Raw genomic sequence first — 22,757 nt, 5'->3', positions numbered from 1 at the left:
CATAAGGAAGAGAAAATGAGAGAGGAGAAGAAAATGGCTAAAGAAGTATGTAAAACTAAGGGAAAGATATGAATACAAATTGTATATAAAGAAGATATAATGAGAACATATATATGTTAGAGATGTGTATGAATGATAAATAAATATATTTTTATTTTACTTTCTATTATTATGACATCTACCTTACTATTCAAGGTTCCTTCTTATTGCATCAACCTAGGGTTAATTTATTGCATAAACAATCCAAACATTGGACATATAATTTTGTGTCAACACAAAGGTTTAAAATGACTGACTTAGGATATATTCACTATTATTTGGGTATGAGATGATTCATAAATCCAAGTATGAATTAATCACCCAACAAAGATAAATTGGTGAAATTTTGAGCAAATTTAAAATGTCTAACTACAAACCTCTTGTTAAAGTTTGAAACTGACACCAAATGATGTTGTAGCATTTGTTGGTGCATCTAAATACCAATAGCACAACAATGTGACCTAACGTTGCTTTTGTTGTTGGAGTCCAACCTAAGTTCATGCAACCACCTAGAGAAAATAATTGATTAGCAAATATTGTTCTTCAATATCTTAAAGAACTTAGAATTATCGACTCAAATATTTCAAGGCAACAAATTTCACATTTGTCACATATTCAAATTCTTATTATGCAAGTAACTTGGAATAGAGAAATTCTACAACATGTTTCCTAATGCATTTGAGATCAGCTACTATTTCTTTAAATTTTAATAAACAATGCTAGCTCTATCCTCTACAAACACAAAATCTATAGTAAATTTCAAGAGGCAAATAAAGATATATTATGGTTCAAAAGGACTCTTGAAGATTTGCAGGAACCTAATATTCCATCAACACCTCTTCTATTTGACAATAAATCTGCAAGTAAAATGGTCAAAAATCTAATATTTCATGATTGAACCAAAAATATCAACACGAAAATTTTGTGTGATTCAACATCATATGAAAGATGGCAATACACAACTATAAGTATTGTCTAATTGTAGACCAACCAACACATCAAAGTGCTTGGAAGAGAAAAATTTGAGAAATTCAAAACCACGTTTGATTTAGTTGTCACCACTTCAAATTAGAGAGGATATAAATATTAATCTTTACAAGTTAATCCTATGAGTTAACAAATTCAATTTTTTATTTTTTTTAAATTTTGATAATTTGTTTTATTTGTGACAACTAACTTCCTCACTACCCTATAGATAAACTCGTAAATCTTCATTCCAATACAATAAACATTACCATTATGTTCTGCTTTTCCATTCCTAACTCGACACTAATATTTTAAAAAGAGAAAAAGAGATGCACACCAGAGTTATAAATTCTATAGGGCCTTGTCTTCGCCTCATCGTATGTTCTCATTAAATGCTTTAGCACTGCGTTGAGATGCTATTATTCCCTTGGACATCAGCCTACAATGATATTTCCAACTACAAATTACAGTGTACACTTAAAGCTCAAAGAAATTTTGAATACCTAACAAATATATTTGAACAAATTTAGAACCTATTTTGACACCTTCATAGTCCCGGATTTGACCAAAATGAAGCAGATTATCGGGCCAACCAGACTACAAATCTCAAACTTTGTTCATTAAGTTTTGATTTAAGAAAACTAAGCAAATTTTAAAGGATCGTAAATGGATGGATGCCAACAAAATCCAGAGGTCTATATATTAAATAATCTGTGTTGTAGCCTGAATTCATAAACAATGATGAAATTGCATAGACTATGAGGCATCACCAATTGTTGAAGAACTGACACGAGATTTCATGGATTATTTAGATAATTATGTATAAATACTGGTGCCCGTTTGAAGTATCTGACTTGGTATTTCCTGAGGACCAGAGCAACTACTGCCGCATATTGGCAATGAAATTGTGTTACATGGATTGTGCTAAAAAATGACTGATGGAGACATATCCGTGTCATTACTATTCACTTCAATTGTTCTCAGGTGGGCATGGTAATTCATGGTAATTCAAAATTGAAAGAGACTGCACTTATTGAACATTTCAATTTTCAAAACTGGATTCCAATTCCAAACACAAGCTCTCAAGATAAAGACGACAGAATTACAAGAAGCATTCCTTTGTTTCTGCCTTCTCTCTATGCCTCGGCTGCAACGCTCTGCCAGGGAAGTAATACTTTTCTGAGGACTGGTAAAAACTTGTCCATATAGGGTTAGTCTTTAATGCAAAAACATTGCTACCTTATGTTTATGCCATAATCTATCCTGCTCAAATTAATTACCCTGTTGATTTGTCAAAATCTTCTTGAGCCTCTTGGGCGAACACGTTGAGCATCAGATAAACTCTATTCAGCTGTTTGTGCAGGTGCAGTTTGTGGATCACTAGTGAAGGCTTGATTATTTGAATTTAAGTGGCTCGAATCATGGCTCGGATTCGAACCACTGCCTTGTTGGTCACTTCTTTTCCTCTTGGAACTTTCTGTCTTCTTCTCATCAACGAAACTAGCAAATGATCGTATGATTTTTGCACTCCTATAAGTCAGGGAACCTGAATGAGAAGCGGAACCATCTTGATTATCTAGGTTCCTAGAATGGCGTATGTATTGGAGTATCATACGATAGAAAAATACAAATAGGGAAACAAAACATGCAAGTCCAATGATCAAGAAAAGACCCCAGAAGCTTTTCAGGCTCAGTTGATCAGATTCCACTTGATTTTTCCGTGAGTTGCAAGAAGTTTGACTAAGCCATTTATCATGGATTCTCTGTAGCTCGCCATTCTCTGACAGAGTCAGAATGGCTGTGGAAATATCAATCGCCAGCTCAGAATCCTTTTGGAAAGCCTGCTGACAGAAAAGAAAATGAAGCATCTTAAAACAATAGAACTTGAACATGTACAGAGAGTTCAAAACATAGAACATAAGAAACAGACTCAAAAAATTATAAGATGTGAGACAACGAAAGATGTATTCAATGAAGAGAACAAACTTACAAAACCCCAGCCATTTCTGCTGATTTGCTGGCCAACAAGTGTATAACCACACCGAATTGACAGAAATACTTGGGCGTAAGGAAGCTCATCTACAATTGCAGCCACACCTCCTCTCTTTGGTCCATCCGATAAAGCTTTAGCATATTTTTCCGGAGAATCAAGGGGTATTAGTCTGGAGGGGTCTATACCAAGCTCATGAATTAAATAGTTTCTTGCGAAGGATCCTGTCTGATATCCTACAGGACTGCCACTTTTTTTTAAACTATCAATTCCATCAATTGTAGATGATAGTTGTCTTGCAGTAAAGATTGAGCTCAGATTGGCTGTATAGCTGGAAGTGATGATCAAAACCACAAATAGCCATATGATGAGCACTGCGCGCCCAAGGGCGGTCAAAATGTTCTCTCCTGTATTAAACCCCAATTTTGTGCATCAGGTTTTCCCACAAGACAAAAACATTGTCTCATCTAACAGGATATTCTTATTAAAATTGAATATATTATTATATCTACATTAAGTTCAAAATTCAGCACAATCAATTACAAAAAAAATGCTTCTAAATGCTCAAATGGTTTTAAGCAGTTAAACTTTATTGAAACCTGAAAAGAAAAACAAAGCTTAGTTTACACTTTCAGCAGTGAAGACATTCTATAAGCAAGTTAACTATGTATGACATCAGGGGTTAATATACTTACTATGAGAGAAGAACAATGTTGAAAAGCTGAACCTGCACAAACACAAAGCTAACATGATAAGAAATTTCATTTTCTGAAATCTGAAACACAGATTTTCAACCACCCCAATAACTCTCTTGTTGAATATATGGTGCAGAGCTGGTAGCACAGACATAATAACATGTCTTTTGTATTAAGGCAGAAACCAACAATGATGACAATCTGATCAATAATATACAAAATATCAAATCTTACATTCCTATGAAGTTGAAAGAAAAAACCTAGAGAGACAACAAACTTGTTTGTGGAAGATGAAAAAGATTATATAAACCCTAGTGTGAGTGATCAAAATTATCTTCGAATATTTTTTTCTTTTTTTTATTACGGTAAAAATAGGTTTTGAAGGGACCCAAAACCCTTTAACAATTGGTCTTAAACCATGATTAACATTGAACAGTACAAACACAAATCAGAAAAGCTGCCCAAAATATGACCATAAAACCGGCAACCAAAAGACAGCAAAAAACCAGAAGACAACAAAAAACACAAAAGACAGCAGAAGAGACTAAACCAGATTCTTCAGGGTGTCTGCAACCTCCACCTCAAGCTGAATCATATTCAGTGCCACCTTCTTAAGGTCCTGAAGGTCTTATGGAGGCCTTTCAGCCTTTCTCTTTAAATTTTCTCTCGTTCTCTTGCTAGGCCCGGACGATTCTTCTTGACCTTTATCTTTTTCCACATCCAGATCCACAAACTGATTACCTTGATTCATATTCTCCAAGTTGAGTACCCTAGTACTCATGCTTTCAGCAGTGACTTTTACAACTTTGTGGCTCAGATTCATGATGGTGTGGAGGGAACCCTTAATGTTATTCAGTTTTTCCTCAAAACCAGAGACTTTCCTTTTGTAATCCTTCTTCAAATTCTCAATGGCCTCAATAGCCTTTTTCAAACAGTCTGTCATCGAATTTTTCTCTTCTTCGGTCCAAATTACTTTAACAGAAGAGTCCCTACTATTACTAGTGCTAGATGCCCCCATCGCCTCTAATTTACTTCTAGTTGTCATCAGTTTAACTTTAAACTGTAATTCCTTAATCTCGTGGAAGACCCATTTGAAAAGACTGAAGAAATCAATAGCATTATCTTTCACCATACCCATAACATCGGATAACTGCTCTTGATCAGGTTTCAAGTGATGGGAATCACCATTCAATTCCAAAGAGAATGAGGATCTTTCTTGACCATGAGAGGCAGGGTGAGGAGAAAGAGAGCCACTCGAAGCAGGAGATAAAGCAGCATTATTCTTACCCGCCCCACAGGAAGGGTCACCCATCTCCGTAGCTTTCCCCTTGCACATCCCAAAACTTTCCTTCCTCCCCACGGCTTTGCTTCTGTCATCATCAGGGGGAGGGGAGGAAGAAATCCTTATGTTCTTCGAATGTGTTGGTTGAAAATTTTGTACACTTGGGGGAAATATACAAAATTGTGGTTTCAACCACAGCACACGAGTAAAAACTCTCCTAATTAAGGGAAGGCTCCCCCTATCTAACTAAAACTGAAATAAAAACAGGATGGGACAGCAGTCTTCCTTCTTTTTTCAAGAAAGACAATATCCTTTTCTCTTCACAGAAAAGGATAGCGATTGAAAATGAACGGCAGTAACTACTTTCAAGTGAAATGAGAGAAAGAAAATGAAGTTTCCTAAAAGCGCAAAGACTTCCGTCACTTCCTTCGGGACGAGACAGCAATATCAAGCTCAAAGACTTGACTATTGGAAGTCCTATCTACCCTTTGCTAGACTAAATTTTTACAATGGATAAAAGATAACAGCTCAAAGACTGGAATAATTTATTCTTTTAACACAAAGACAAGAACTAATACAAGCTCAAAGACTTGCTGCTATTTCTTATCAAACAGTAATTTTCCTCAAGAATAGACGCAAGCTCAAAGACTTGCTGCTCCTTCTAGAGATTTTCCTATTTTAATTAATCTTCTCTACTTGCAGCTCAAAGACTTCAAATCAGATTGGACTAAGCTCCTTTAGAAACACTTTGCATAGAAGAAATAAAAAGATTCAAACTCAAACATGTAGTTCAAAGACTCAAAACTTGAATAATCCTTCTTTCTTATTCTTCAAAACCTTCAATTCACATACATAAGCTCAAAGACTTCTTGCTGTAAATTTGGCAGAGTTTTTGCTTGCTTTCAAAAAGATAAAAATTACAATAAACTCCTCCAGTATTTATAGAAGAGGAGCCTTGAGAAAAAGGTGGGAGGATCCTAACTAACTTGAGAGATTCTCTCAACCACCAAGACTCATTCAATAACTAACTGAGACTTCATTAACTAACTAAGAGTTACTCCAACTAACTAAGACTTATTCCAACTACAGTCCTAATCGGACACAACTTGTAGTTGTCTTACATGTAATTACAAAAGTGCAAGTAATGTGTAACTTGCATTTTACAAAAAATATTTTTACATGTAACTTGTCAAAACAAAATTACAAATGCATAACTAAAATTATTCCATGTGTCTTAAGACACGACTCTAATTGCATCATTCTTTGTCTGTGATGATCTTCATGTCGCTTCAGGATGCTAGAACTTGAAGTATTCTAGATTGGTAAAGACATCTTGAACCGGAACGGGAACTTGCATCCTTGTCTTCTTGCTTGGGGTAGTACTAGCTTTTCAAGAGGGAACGGGCTGCCTTCCTCTTTTCATGTCATGACCATCTTTGTCTTGAAAGCATTTTATGCTCTCAACCATGAATTGTTGTTGTATTTCTTCTTTGTATCATCCTTCATTCTTGAAATTTGCTTGCAAAATAAGGCCCATGCCTTAATCCATTGATTTGGTAGATCGTGTGTGCAAACCGGACTGACAAGGGAAGAGAGAAATTGATGCAAAAACGGGCTCACCAGTGAATTTCGGGTTTTGGAAGTTGCATTACATGTGTGGGGAAAACAAGAGCATTAACTTGCAAATGTGGGAACAAACATGCAACTTCATATTTGTAATGGGTAACTACAAGTTTGCACTTGTAATTGGACCTTTAAAACTCATTTTCAAGTGTTTTTTGAGTACATTTTGGACCAATTTCGGGTTCTGGATGGCTGACTGCAAGTAGACTTTAAATGGGGAAAATGAATGAAGGTGTGAAATGAGTGGATGAATTGGTATGTACGGATGAGGGAATTGGAAGCGGATAGGTAAAAATGAATTTCAAGAAGATCACTTGGAACTTTGCCAATGCAAAAATGGGAAGAACTTTCAACTTGCAACCCAGATTTCAAAAAAAAAAGATGGTTAAATCTTTTATCCGTAAGGGAAGAACAATGATTTTCATCCAACTTGTAATCGGAATTTAAAATCCCGAATACAAGTAAAGAGGGAAAATGGGGAAGAACAATGCAATTCTAAAATTGCTTTACAAAAGGGAAAATCTCTCTCACAAAATCTGATTTTTGGGGAAGAACCAACCATTTACAAATTTACAACTAGAAAGAAAAAAACAAGAAAACAAGAAAAAAGAAACAAGAAGAAAATAAATCTTACCTTGTTCCAATCTAAAAATGCCTCTCCAAAAGATGATCAATCTTTGAAATAAAGAAGAATATCTCTTAAAAAGAAACTAACCGTATTCCAAAACCCTAGCCACGTTTTTGAAAAAATGCCCAAAACTGAAAAACGTGGCAGCAAATGCATGAGAAATGGCATGGAAAATGGCCAAGACTCTTTCTAACCTCAATACCTTAGCATACCAAGCCAAAACGATTCATAACATTGCTGATTCGTGGCATTTTTAATGAAGAAAAACGTGGTTTTTTAGCAAAAACATGTTTGCTGTTATAAAGCTAAAAACCAGCAATCTTAACCTCCATGTGGCATGAAAGGTGTTTAAAAATGCATAAAAATAGGGAGGAATCCAAAACGCCTTCTATCTCCCAAAAAATCTCCACAAAAATTTGCTAAAAATCTTCAAAAAACATGTTTTTCCTTGCAATTCGGGTTTTTTGGAACAAATAGCAAGTTTAAAATGTATGAAACAATGAAAATCGGGTTTTTTGGAGGATATGACAAGTTTAAAATTTCACTTTTTCAACATGTTAGGCCAAATCGGGATTTTTTGGCCAAATAGCAAGTTTAAAATGTCAAAAATGCACTTTATGAGCAAAATCGGGTTTTTTGGACCAAAGTGCAAGTTTTAAATTGTCACTTTTTCACTTACAAGGCAAAATCGGGTTTTTTTGGAGCAAACTGCAAGTTTTAAATACTTGTAAATGGGAAATAAAATCCCTACAACAAGTTATACTTGCTTGCACATATGTAATGGGGATTTGAAATCCCTATTACATGCAAAAACCATTAAAGTAGGGGTTTTTTCACCAAACTGCAAGTTTACTTGCACATATGTAATGGGGATTTAAAATCCCTATTACATGTGAAAACCATTAAAGTAGGGGTTTTTTGACCAAACTGCAAGTTTACTTGCAATTGAGCCAAAAAAATCCCTATTTTAACTAAAAATGACCAAAAAACAATAAAAAGATAAAAACAACAAAGGGGAAATTTAAAATAAATTACAAGTAACATATTTGAAATAAAAGTGCACATGTAATTGGTCAAAAATTCCCCTACAAAGACCAAAACAATGAATATCATTAAAACTTGCAGTTTGAAGAAAATTTTCCACCTGCAGTTGGGGTTTTAAAACCCGATTGAAGGAAAGACATAGCAAACGAACCCAGAATTTGACGAAATTCGAAACGTAGTTCGAGGATGGACTGAGGATTAAGCCAGTCCAAGGATTAGTCGAAATTCTGCCTCGGGAAGCGTGCCATAGAGTAAATTTTTTCATTTTTTCACAAAAATTTCATGTAATGGTCCTTCATTTTTGAAAACAAAAATGAGGACAACAGAATGTTGCCAGCTTAGAAACAATATGATTTTTTTCTAAAATAAGGAATAATGTTCACAACCTCCATGGTGAAGCCGGCCGTTAAACTAAAAGCAAAAACACCTTCGTGTGAAAGATGTGACACATAAAATTGAATATGAATGCCTTCCATTCAAAAATGTCCTTCCCTTAACAATGTGAGAATTAACCTCCCTTAATTATGTCAACTGCTCTCCATACTCTCTTAATCCCTTAAAATCCAAACAACTTGGCCACATTCATTTCACCATGTTCAAACTTAGAGATAATTATAGAGAATTTCTAAACTCAATGTTTAGATATATGTACGAGGATTATTCGTTTTCTTTCTTTGCCTTTTTGTCCCAGAAATTTCATAGAACAAAGAAGGGTAGGTTTATTAATGGAAAAAGAAAATTATTGCTACATCTTTGATTATTTTAAGGATAACATTTTTGTTGGTATAGGTTTTTATTTTGTTTTCAAAGATTTTCTCTATATTTTTTATTTTGTTTTCTTAGGTTGATAAAATGGGTAATAATGTGGGTGGCATGAAGTGTCAACATCTTTCATAAGATTTACTCTTTCTTATTTTGGAGCTACCTTTCTATTTGTTGGATTTGTCACATCCTCTCACCTAGACTATATATACTCAGCTAACATGTATTGTATACAAATTATTGTTCTCTTTTGCATATTGCATCTTTGAATAGAATAACATTATTCTTTTATATTGATCTTCTTTTTGTGCTTGCTTTTAGCTCTCTCAAGTTAAGGTCCTATAGGAGGAATTTGGGATCCATTTTTATGGAGCAGAAGGTACCATGAAACAGGAAAATTATGCTCCAGGATTTTATTTGGAAACTTTTTTTGAAATATAGAAGCCCCTACTTTTTAGGACTGCATATTTTGGCTGGTGAAATTGGGTTAAGGCTAGAAATTGCCTCACCAACTTAGTAATTTTTTCTACCACTTGTCAACTAGCTAATATTTTAGATTCTTGTTAGAAAAGAAATAGAAATAGAATGATGTTTATTTATTAATTTTGTACTCACAGAATTCTTCACAAGACCACCAACTCCCCTGAATTTTGGAGCTTAAACTTTTAACCTGAACGGCACAACAAATTCATGGGACCACCAGTTCTAAAATATTCCAAAAAAGTCTCAAGAGTACCTACTGAATTTATTTAGGAAGCCCCCCTTCACGGGACCTTACTCTTGATCTTTGGTGGCTATCTTCATGGTCAAATAACAATTTCATAAATGGACACTCTTGATGAGCTAATGGGCATAGAAGATAGGGAACACGATAAGAAAAATATAAGCTTGAATTAGACATTGTGCACTAATTAAAAGACAAAACATGTTGGAGTAATTGGGACAATTATCTAATTATTTATTAATTAGGTCTTGTTGATGTGTTTTAAGGACACTTCGAACATAGAATAAAATATTAAGTATTCTATCATCTCTTGAAAAAAGAAACCTCATATGCTATACAATGTGACCAAATAAGATGACTCCAAGCTTTACAATGCGACTTAATGCTTGAGATAGACTCGGTGAGATTCATGTGATATTGCTGGAATCACAAGGGAACTTACGCTTAAGAACTCCTGCTCGAATGTGGGATCTTACTAACTACTTGAAAAAATAAAGATAAAAGAGATAAGGGTTTAGAGGTCTAATCTAATCCTAAGAACAATGATGACAATGGATGATACTTAGATAGACATGTTCCCTCAAATCAAACCTTGCTTTGTCATGATGACAACAACTACAAAAACTTGATGCAATCTTCGATGGAAATGGAATATTTTCATACTACAAATACATCACTCAAATACCCAATGTGGCGCAACTTGAACAAGTATCCACAATTGAACTTAGCACAATGATTAGGCTTAGGCTAACTTTACATTGCAGCTTACAATCAACAAACCACAAAAAGTATGAACCAAGGAATTCATCACAATATCTTCATAAGCATCCACCATAATCCATGAACTTTAATTAATCTTGAGACGTAACGAGGAACCATGGAAAGTCTAGACACATGACACATAAATCCACCATAACTTCAATGAAAGCATTGAATTGATTTCAACATAACTTGGCAACAATTTCAAGCTTCCTCCTCCTACTCCATTGCTAATTGCTATCTAACAACTATTAACCCTTACAAATGAAAAGGCTAGGCCTTTTATAGATACCCCAATACAATTCAACAACCCATATCAATTCAAGATCAATGGCCGACATTTAACAATGAAACCCTAATTACGGGTTTGTACAACAAACTACTTCTTGGCCAATAAGATAATTACATTGAATTGGACACATGTCCATCCTTTAATGTGCACCAATAGAAATTAAGGTTAGGTACATGGAACTTTTGTTGGCATGAGACACTACATTGATGATCAGATGTTGTCATTGATGGCAACTAGCAACTAGCGACTGGTGAGTCAGATATCCAATCCGCAGCTCATGATTACTTCATTCCGGAAGATTGATTGAGGTCCAGTGAGGTCCGATAAGAAGAACAGTGTATCCGACAAAATGTGCAGTTTAGTGGTTAGCAGATTATTTCGGTTGAGTATTTTGCCTTGCAGATTTGGGAGATGTATTGTGCATATGCAATTTACATTATTCTAGGTTTATGGCCTCCGGTGTTAAGTTTGGTGTTGGTTAGGAAATCCGGTAGACCTTTTTTTGGTATAACAGCATTTTGGTGCAGTAGCGTGTGAAGATTGGTAGTGCGGATTGTGTGGAGTAATTTTGATGGTTGTTTGTGTGTTCGAGGTTGATGAGCCGACATATGGGAAGCATGTGGACATCTTGTTTTGGTCCACTTAGTTGTTTTTGGATCGGATTGAGCCGCGACTTGGGTAACACGTTTCATGTTGCATGTTATGCGGTTTTTAGGCCGACATGGAATTGACTTAATTTGATGATGCGGATATATTAGTCAGATTGATATGATCATTTGGGAAGTGAGTGATGATGTAGGAAGCATGTATGAGCGATTGTGCGCAATTTCACTTGCGTGGTTGAGAGATTTGTGCTCTGGTATGTGGCAGAGAAGAGCACAACAAAGCAATGTGTTAGAACAAAGGCAGAGGACTATTTGTGCTTAACCGGAACTGCATTTTGGCATTTGTAGATGCTATCCATCAGTTCATTCAATCGGTTATTATTTGTAATCTTTTGTAGGACAGTGAGTCCTCCAGGGTTGTAGCCCTTTCTTTGTAATTGAGCAGTGAGCTCTAGGCAGTGTGCCTGAATGCATGTGCATTCCCCTCTGTAATATTATTATACTCCTAATCAAAGTTATAATATTGTGGGTCTCAATCCCATCACCGTTTTTTCCCTTAACCGGGTTTCCACGTAAAAATCTTGGGGTTATGGTGTTGTTGTTCTTGTCTTTGTATTTATGCACTTACTTTTCTTCATTTGCATAAAGTGGTTGATAGATCAGATTATTAATTAGAGTTAAATTTTCTTAACACTGATTCACCCCCCTCTTAGTGTTACCTTGATTCCAACAATTGGTATCAGAGCCTAGTTCCTCGGAAGGAGCCTAACAGCTTGAGGGAGATCTGGGAAGGTGTCTTAATGGATTCCAGTGGTCTTAGACAATAGCTGCTCGTTGCACTTGATTATCTTGATCAGTCCAAAGCCAAAGTCCAGGAATTGAAAACAAAACTCAAAGATGCTGAAAACTTCATTCAGACATTGAAGGAGCAACTGAATAAATCCAAGGAAAAGAGAAAAGAGCTTGTTGATCAGCTTTTTGATGAAGAAGCCTTGAAAGAAAAAACAGAAGAATGTGACAGACTTGCAAGAGTTAATGCACTTCAGAAGAATGAGATGGAAACCATTGTGATGAAACTGACAAAGCAGATTGAAGATCGGAAGAAGAATGAGGAAAGCTTGACTCAGTCACTAAAGGATAGATCTGATGAATGTTGCAAACTAAATCATGAAAATGACCTGTTGAAGCTTGAATTGATGCAATCCAAAAATAATGAGCAAGAGCTGAAACACAGATCATAATTCTGAGAGATGAACTTACCACTGCTAATGAATACAAAAAAAAATTCAATGCTAGCTCAGCTAAGTTGGATGAAATGCTACAAAGTCAGAAGAATAAAGGTGATATGGGAGGACTTGGATTTGAGAAAGGAGAAAACTCCAGATCTGGTCAAAGCAATCAGCAGAAGAACAAGAGATCTTCGGTAAGACAACCTAATGCTTATAAATTCAATGGTAAATGCTTTGTTTGCAATAAATTTGGTCATATCGCAAGTCAATGCAGAAATAGAGCAAATCAACATAATTCATCATTCACTGATCAATGTTTCAATTACAATAAATATGGTCATAAGTCAGTTGAATGCAGAAATATGGTAAATAGGAGAAATGTAAGATGCTATGCTTATGGAAAATTTGGACATATTGCTAACCAATGCAAATCAAAGGGAATCTAAATAATTTTAGGCCTAATCAAAGAAACAACATTATTTTCTATGCTTTCAATAAACCCGGTCACATTGCAAAATACTGTAGAAGCAAGAATGTGAAGAATGCTCCGACAAACAAGAACAAATTTGATGATAAGGGCAAAGAAAAGGTTGAAGAAATCAAAGAGCAGTACAAGAAGAAATGGGTCAAGAAGAGTGATTCTGAGACAAGAAATGGGTCTGTACCTGATTCCGGTTCTAGAACCTCATCCGACAACTAAGCTAAGGCATCTAGCCTTAGGGGAAGCTTTCATGAAAATCTTTCAAACCCCCTGTTTGAGATCTGTGCCTGATTCCGGCAGGTTACAAAGGTATATGTTATCACAAAAGCTAGCACCCTTGCTGAGCTATCAACTCAACAACCTTGTGAAACATGGAAACAACCCCGAAGTGTGGGACCTTGCGCAAGGGGGTTGAATCTCCGGAGAAGGCCGGCTTCCTTCTCAATCCGATGCAGGTGTTGAACCAACTCAACACTTCAAAACTTACTCCTAAGCCTATCCTAACAATTTGCAGAGGTAAAAGGAAGAGAGAATGCTTGAAATAAAAGAGGTGATGCACCAAGATAAGAGATTGTTTCTCTCCCTACCGAAATGGCACAAGGAACCAACTGAAAAACCCAAGAGATGCACAACTTCAATTGCATAAGTGACCCAAACGCATGTATGGAGGTTAGGGTTTGCTAAGTGTCAAGAGGGGAGAAGGATTCCCACAAGTCACTCAGAAAACAAGGTAACACAGCATATATGGAGAGAAACGCCACAAGGCACACACCTCAAATGAAGGTAAGAAAGCATACACAACATATATAGGTTAGGGGGCAAGAATGGTGATTTTCAATTAATCATAAGGCCAAAAGCCAATCTTACAGTTGCGGAAGTGCAAAAATAGTTACTGTTATCAATGAAGCCTACACCCTTGCTAAAGCTGTGAACTTCAGCTACCTATTGAAACATGGGAACACTTTAGGTTGTGGGTAACCTAAAACTGAAGTGGACCTCCAGAGCAAGCTGGTTCTTTCTAACTGGCATTCACCTAAACCTAACAATTTTGCTGAGAAAAGAGAAGGAGAACATAACAATGAAACTACTATCTATCAGGTGATACACCAAAATGAATACCAGAAAACCTGGACAAACTGATTAACACACAAAGTAACCAGTAATAAAAGGAAACCTAGCATAAATCAGAAAGTTCATAACCTCTGCATCAACACTTCATAAGAAGGCTGTAAAAATTATAATCTCAGCAAGAGAAAAGATGTTTTCTCACAAACTGAGGTTACTCTTACAACTTGCACAACCTATGACCTGCAACTGATTAGAAAAACTCCTGCATAAAGGTGCTAACAGCAACACAATCACAAGGATAAAAGACATCACTTGAAACTGCATTAGTACTAAGCACACAAAAACAAGAAATTTGAGAAAGCAAAATATGTATTACTGTCAAAAGGTGTTAAAAGCTTATCAAAACTCTTCTGAAAACTGGTTACAAACTCCTTCCTTTCTGCAGAGAGAACTCAAAAAATTACAGTTTGCAAGAAGCAAAAGGTAAGAACCCTTGAAATAATGAAGTCCTGCAGTATATATGCTTTTACAAAAGGCAGATAATGAATAAAATAATCCACCTCCTCTTGGACAAGCATAAACATAAAGCCCACTTTTCAGGCCCTAAAACAGGTCTGAAAGGGAACATACTTGAGCAAAAGTCAAGCCAGCTCATGCTGCTACCATAAAAGCTCCTAAATGCATCATAAATGATCCCAAAATATCTCCTAACATGCCTGCAAGCCTTCATTAATGCAAAAAATCTCTCTTTGACTCTATCAATAAATGAAAGAAAAAAAAATTTAATAAAGTGATTTATAAAACACCACTTTAATAAATACCTTTTTTAATCATTTTTATATTTTAAGTCAACTTTTTATATAAATAAGAAAGATATTTAATAAAGTGATAATTTATAAATCACTTTATTAAATATTTTTATTACTTACATCTATTACATTTCAAGCTAAAGCATTTAATAAATATAAAAATAATAAAGTTATTTATTAAAGTGACAATTTAAAACTCCACTTTAACAAGTAATTTATTAAAAAAAAAAAAAATGCATATGTTATATTTTCTTAAAAAATAATATCTATTAAGTGATCTATCATTTATCACTTAATAAGTATTAATTATTAAGAAAATATTATCAAGTGATAAATGATAGATCACTTAATAGATATTTTTTTGTTAGAGATGCAAAGCATTGCATAGCCACCCCTACTTTTCACGGGGGATGAAGTTTGAGGAAAAATAAAAAGAACAAGGCAAACAAAAAATGCTCCTATGAATCAATGACAATATAGGGAAAATAAACCCTAAAAGGCTCATTATAATCTTCATCTCTTTGGCATTCGATACTTTCATCTTTTGTCGCTGGAAACTCCACGCCATGCTAGGGTTTGAACTGGGCACGAAAAGAAGGAATTTTGGGCAATTTGCTGTGTGCTAGGCATGATTCTGAGTACTATCATATGGATTTTTCTGTACAAAATGTGTGGTAAGATGATTTATTTTCTAAACCCATATTTCGACCTCCATCCTTCTCAATTGAATGTGATTTCAGGCCTCTGAGGCCATGACCTTGACTAATTTTGATGCATATTTTCTGCGTGTTTTCTCTTTCTGATTTGAAGCACCGCCATTCTGGAAAATCTGAAAAGCATCCAGAAGGGGTTTTGAAATAAACGAAAAATGAAAGGATTCTGTCATGAGGGCTCAAACCCCGAGAGTCAAAACTGAGTTTTCCTGGAAAAATTTGCAGGCCTGTCATTCCGCTATCAGCCGCTTCAGGTGCACAAAACTCTTTGCACAAACAATCGATTTTTTGTACCTTACTTGGAAAGAAAAGGGAAAAAAAAGTAATGATATGGCATTGCTGTAGTTTTTTTTCTCCTTGCATATCTGTGATCATTCGAACTGGAAAATGTGCTTGAAAACCAGTGCCATACATATCATTGCATGTGATTTTTGTTTCTGTGCGTTCTTGTGCTCTTTTGGCGGCCACAAATTGCCATTACTTGGGCTGCGAATCTGCTCCATTAGATATAAAACCAGCCCCCTTAATGGCTGGGACTACTTTTGTAATTATTTCATCTGCATGTCTCTGCTTTTCATGATACAGACTGTCACTGAGAATAGCCTCCATCATAACTATAATATTATGATCAGTCCTCAAGTTGCTCCAATACTGCCATAATTATCACTGCGTTTTTGGAGAAAATTTCACCATTTGAACTAATCTTTGGTGACCTCGGAACTATCACAACTACTCATGAAGTTGCTATCTTCATTTTGTTGTTATTGATGACCAGATAACAACACATCAGACTGATAAAAATCACTATCCAATGTTGCCACTGAGACTGTCCTTTAATCTCGGGTCTTTCTTCATCGTGATTTGGCTCTTAACTCATCCTTACCCTAGACTGTACTCTTCTGTCATTGTGCTATGATGTCTGATGAGCAAAGAGCTGACGAATTTGCCATTGTTTGGAATTTCATTCCGTCCTTTGTTCACTTGATAATTTAGAGTCTGTGATAATGTCTAAAGATCGAATTATTAACTACTCTTTCACCCTCAAACACTACAATAGGGTTTGACAATTCTGCTTTGAATCTTGAACTGCTGCATCTGATCAGGTTATGGACTGTGCAAACAATCCCTAGGCTATCCTTTGCCCTCAAATAGGGTACACTACTGTCTTTACTAGCATTGATTCCTTATACACAGACTTTGTCCCTTTGCCTTCACTGCACTTCATGGATCTTGGAGTTTTCTTGAGTAAGGCTACTGATTAGTGTTGATACTGCATTTGTTGTATACTCTTACAACATTGTTATGAAGTCATGGCCTTGATCCCTTGACTAAAAAAAGTTTGTCATATTTCTTATGTTGCTTCTCTGTTTTCAAGGTGATCTCAATCATAAAGGTGAATGCGATTGTCCTTTGATATCAAATGGTACTGTTAAATGCAATCACCTTACTGTAGCATGATTTAAACTTCAATGTCACCCCCTTGTTGCTAAGATGACTGTCTTTGCCCAGTATGCATATTGGGAATGAAAGCATTATTTCATTGTGATTCCATTATTTTGAAATTTATACCAGCCTGATTCGCTTGTCCCCTTATAGTTCATTTGCTAACCTGTAGCATGCTGGGCTCAACCCTTGTGGGAGAACATTTCACCCCACATGCTGAAAATGAACATGATCAGATTTGTAGCTGCGCACGAAATAAACATATTAGATAAAAATATGCCTATGTATGATGATTTTCTTGATTTCTTCTGATCTGATGTTTCCCCTTTTGAGACTCCTCTGCGATGCTAATTATAATTATATGCATCTGATGCATGTAGGGACTACATATACATGCATGTGTTAGTATACATGTTAGGAATGTAATCAGCGATTGCTTAGAACAAAATGTTCTAACTCATTGTATATTTAACTCTTTTGCAGATACCAGAAGATAGACACAGACAAGGACGAAGCAACAATACAAAGGCAATCATCGAGGCTACTCCAACCGTACCAGTCATTCAGGCAATGACTCGTTCCACTCTCAACATTCTCTCTTTTCTTTTATACTCATGCATACATGCCTATGTATTTCTTTCTTGCACCAGTTGTGTATAGCTAGTCTCACGGCTCTTTGTGTGAGACGCATGTGTTTGATTATAATAAAAATACTTCCTTTTTTGGATGAGATGTCTCTCTCTTTTGCTGCTACGAAGTAGAAGTATTGAAATGTAATCTTTAATTGATTCTTCCTTAGTGCAGTTGGAATGCAATATAGAAGAAGTAATATGTACTTGTTCCATTTTGTAAAAACAAGCATAATGTAATTATCCCTTGCCCAAACTGACTGATTTTGGCTCAAGGAATATTGTCAAACACTTTGTATGCTGTCTTTCTCTATTCTGATTTTTGTATTTCAGATTGTTTGATATACTTTGAAAGTTGCCAAGAAATTTAGGATGTTCACAAATGATATTGACAATACCTCTTACAATGAACTAGTATGCGAGTGCAGTTCTTTTTGGTATTTTCAATGCATATACATGAAAACTAGATATGGAATGCATACCTACAGCCAACTGATTTTTCGACAAACAACTGGCATGCAACTATTATGCTGATCATATATGCTATTAAAAGGACATTTCGTCAAACAAATGGTATGCAACATATATCTTCTTTATTGAATTCATTCCTAAGTACAATGCTGCTATGGATTTGCCAAGACTAATTGGCTTACAAAAAGACTACAGCAATGCCAAATCTGATTCTAAGTTATCACTTACAACAGCAAAATTATATGCCTAAGATTTCAATACTAACTTCTAATAGTTGCAAGAGGAACCTAATAATAGTGATGCTCAATGATGGAGATGAAAGTTGCAATCGGAATCAAGCACAAATACTATAGCGCGGCACTGTTCACGCGCACTGTTCATGCGCACTGTTCACGGGTACTGTTCATGCGCACTATTCACGCATACTGTAGCAGCAAGAACAAACTTTAAAAAGAACGATTACTAATGGCTCCCAATGAATTTTCAGGTCTACACTCGATAGTCCTCAATATTCTTCAAACCCTTTCTGTTATTCCTTTACTTTAAGCACAAATAGAACTCCAGAGTGAAGCTCTCCTGAAACGTCAAATTCAGTGGATATTTCACCACCTCAAATGGTTGCAACACTGAAGAATTGACGCTCTCCAATGGCTAACTGAAATCAGAAACCCTTGGCTTCTTCTCCCAATTTCATATCAAATGCAATTGACAATAATCCGATGATAAGAAAGAACCTCTCATGTTAATTTATTCTTTCCTTGTAGGAGCTCACTTACTTTTCTTCCCAATGTGGGATAAAAGATATTCTTATATTTGCACCTTATAATATTAAAGTGACTTTATTATTATAAGTTACTTTATAATTTTATAATAACATTAAAATATTTAAATAAATCACTTAAGTCACTTAAACTTTAATATCTCTTGAAATACTTGTCAAATTGCTATGCCGTTTGAAATAGGAATCTCTCCTCATAATTCCCCATGTGACCAAACACACTTTCTAAAAATAGAAAGGGTCCATCTCTATTACCCCTGACTTACTATACATAGTAAGTATGGCAAATGGAGTCCAAATGATATCGAACAAAGGCCAATTCCTTGAATGTTGGAGAAGAATCAATCCTCAAAAGACCCTCTAACCATCCACATTAGCCTACGAGGGTCCAATAATAGGCTAATCATTGGCTAGCATGATGTCACTAGCTAGAAGGGGACATCACACATAACTTAACCTATTTTCCAGCTCGAAGCGAAAAATAGGTAACAGTTACAATCCTTCAAGAGAAGAGAAAGAGCATAGGAAAGCTCAAGGCAGCAGGGAGAGAACCCTTTACAATGAGGCACAACAGCCTTATATAGAAAAATGGTTAAAATGGTGATCATGACCCTTGCATGTCAGTCTGGAAGTGCAGGGAAGTGCATGCACTTGACTTGTACATGCAAGCAACCTAGCCATACCTCCAAAGGCAATTCTGAGGAAGGTGGATTGACTGACATTCCAAAGTCAGAGTATACAGTCATGACACAAGTCACCAAGCATGGCTCCGTACCTCCCTGATGAAAATCCTGCCAAAAACATTTAATGCACCCTTGTGGTGCCATAAAAGAAAGTGCACAAGCCACAAAAACTGTCGGAGCATTAAAAGCCTTGAGTGTTGATCATACCATCCGGAAGTGTCGCCAGTCGGAAGGAATCCCGAAGACTTAGGAAGCTCGGACTCCCGAAGTGAGAGGACAAGGGAAGAACTTCGGAACCTCGGAGTTTCGGGAAATGCAATGGAAGGGAACTTCAGAACCTTGGGGTTCCGAAGTTTTGGGGAATTGCGCAAAGGAAGTTCGAAACCTCGGGGTTCTGGAGTTCCGGGATAGAGGGAAAGCACTAAAGAGAGAAGGGGAACTTCGGAACCTCGGGGTTCCGAAGTTCTGAGCAAAGGAAAAACTTAAGAGAAGAGGCGAAGGAAAGGAAAGCTAGGAACTTCGAAACCTCGGGGTTCCGGAGTTTCAAAGGGGGAAAAGAGAAAAGGGACGAAGTTCCGAACAAACTGGAGAAAAGCCAAGGGAAGGAAGGAAACTTCAGAACCTCAGGGTTCCGAAGAGGGAAAGAAAGCGGCTAAGGCAAAGAATTTCGAAACCTCGAGGTTCCGGAGTTCTGGAAAAGGAAGAAGGAAAGAGACAAGGGCAAAGAGCAAAGAACTTCGGCATTCCGAAGTTCCGGGGAAGAAGAAAAGGCCAAGGGAGGAACTTCCTCCGGACAAGGCAACACTTCACACTTCATGATTCTTCTCTCCTTGATCAACTGGGGCCGCGCTGGTCCATGGAACATATCTCTGATCAATTCTCACTGATGGACCAAGGGTGTCATAAAATGACAACATTTTTGGCGATTTCTATCGGATGCTTCCTTGCTAAGCATGAAGTCCAGAAACCTTAAGCATCCATTGGGCGCTGAGTCGTTGAAAGACCAAAACATGTGTGTGCCATCACTTGGAGGAAAAATGGAAACTAGAGCACACACCCTCTTAAGGAGAATGTGGCATGTGCATAAGCACTTATGAAAGCAACACAACTTCTAGTCTAATATTTACATCGTCATCAACACCCCCTTGAGAAGCAGGACTTGAGATGAATCCCATTAACTAGGATTGGAAGAACTTCGCCATCAAGCCTAGAGAGATGAAATGCATTGGCCTCCTTGCAACTAGTGATGACATATGGGCCACTTCAAATAGCATCAAATTTGGAGTGTCGCCCAGCTTTGGCTCTATCTGCGTCCCACTTGAGAACTAGATCTCCCTCTTTGAAGACCCTATTAGTTGCCTTTTTGTCAAAAACTTTCTTTACCTGCCCTTGATGAGTCTCAAGTGTATGCATAGCCTGACTTCTAACCTCCTCGTGCTCCATCAGCTTTGCTAGCCTTATTGTCATGGCATCATTTTCTATCAATTCCAGCTGATGTGCTAGTTCAAGAGAGGGTAACTCTATGGAAGTTGGGAGTCTTGCTTCCTTCCCATATACTAGCATGAAAGGGGAGTTACCAATCGCCCTCTTAAGTGTGATCCTGTCAGCCCATAAGGTTGTCTTCAACTTAATATGCCATGCCCTCTGATTGTCTTTGATTGTCCTTTTAACTATCCTGATGAGGTTCTTGTTGGAAGATTCAGCCAAGCCGTTACCCTGAGGGTAATAGTTGGATGATGTCTTCAAGTATACACCATGCTTAATTGCCCAAGAACTGATTTGGGTTCCAACAAATGCCCTGGCGTTGTCTGATATGATGGTGGAGGGGACACCGAATCTTGTCACAATTCCCTCAAGGAATTCCAACACTGAGGCCTCAGTGGCATCCCTCAATGCAACTGCCTCTGTCCACCTAGTGAAGTAATCTGTTGCGACGAAGATCCACTTATAACCAGCACTAGAAAGTGGGTTTATCATGCCAATGAAGTCTAAACCCCATTGGGCGAACGATTGATCTGCTTGGATGGGATGAAGAGGTAGGGCAGCTAATCTTTGCTTCCCAGAGAAGAGAGCACATTTCTTGCAGTCCTTCACCCATCTATGTGAGTCACTGAATAAGGATGGCTAGTAATAACCAGCCCTCATTATTTTGATAGCCATAGTCCTTGCAGAGAAGTGGTCCCCTAAAGAGCCATCATGAAATTCTTCTAACAGTCTGCTGACTTGGTTTTGCTCAATGCATCTTAGTAAGACTCCATTGGAGTCTTTTCAGAAAAGAGTGCCATTCACTAGGGTATAGGGAATGGACTGCAACCTGAAGTGTCTTCTTTTGGTCCAGTCCAGACCTTGGGGGTATCTACCTCCCATTAAGAAGGTGGTCATGTTACTTACCCAACTTAATTGAGTGTTGTTGTTAGTTGGTTGATCTTCTTGTAACACAAGGGCGACCTTTGAAGTAGTCTCAGAAGATGAGACAAGCTGTTCACATAGGTCCCTGCCTCTTACAAGCTTGGTGATTTTGAGGTTGATGTCATACTCCATGACCTTGGTTATCCACCCAGCCCTTTTCTCACTGATATCCTTGTTTAGAAGGAAATCCTTGACACTTGCATGTGGAACTAAGAGCTGGATCCTGTTGTTGGACAACATGTGTCTGAACTTTTTTAATGCCCTCACAACAGTGAGGACCTGCTTCTCTACATAGCTATATCTAAGCTCATAGTCCTTTAGCCCCTCACTAAAGAAAGCAATAGGTTGCTCCAACCTGTCGTCGTTCAGCTATGTTAGGACAGCTGAGATACTGGATTCTCCTCCGAAGGTATAGAGGATAAAATCCCTTTCGTAATTAGGATTGACAAGGGTAGGGGCCTGAGCAATTGCCTGTTTGATCTCTTCAAAACCGACCCTTCCCTCTTTGGTCCAACAGAAAGCCAAGCTTTTCTTCAACATGGAAGTGAGGGGTTTTACCATGGTGGCAAGGTTGGGAATGAACCTCCTCACAAAGTTGATCCTACCAAGGAAACTTTGCAATCCTTTCTTGTGAC

General features: G+C 37.0%; 1 protein-coding gene across 4 annotated transcripts in view; it reads right to left on the bottom strand.

Annotated features, from left to right (window-relative positions):
- Positions 1-1,680: 1,680 nt before the first annotated feature.
- The window catches only part of LOC131067435 (glutamate receptor 3.4), a 136,173-nt gene continuing 115,096 nt past the window's right edge, over positions 1,681-22,757 (bottom strand). For 2 of the 4 annotated variants that reach the window (XM_058002446.2, XM_058002450.2), the window contains exons 4-6: positions 3,691-3,722; positions 2,996-3,402; positions 1,681-2,849 (exon numbers count right to left, since the gene is read on the bottom strand). In XM_058002446.2, the coding sequence (XP_057858429.2) occupies positions 2,349-2,849; positions 2,996-3,402; positions 3,691-3,722 (940 nt within the window). In that variant the 3' untranslated portion in view covers positions 1,681-2,348. The remainder of the gene's footprint in view (positions 2,850-2,995; positions 3,403-3,690; positions 3,723-22,757) is intronic. The other 2 variants (XM_059211042.1, XM_058002447.2) reach the window with 2 other exon arrangements.

The sequence above is a fragment of the Cryptomeria japonica genome, chromosome 9, assembly GCF_030272615.1.
Source record: "Cryptomeria japonica chromosome 9, Sugi_1.0, whole genome shotgun sequence".
NCBI lineage: Eukaryota > Viridiplantae > Streptophyta > Pinopsida > Cupressales > Cupressaceae > Cryptomeria > Cryptomeria japonica.
The sequence above is the reverse complement of the archived record's forward strand: the minus strand, read 5'-3'. Positions and strand labels throughout refer to the sequence as shown.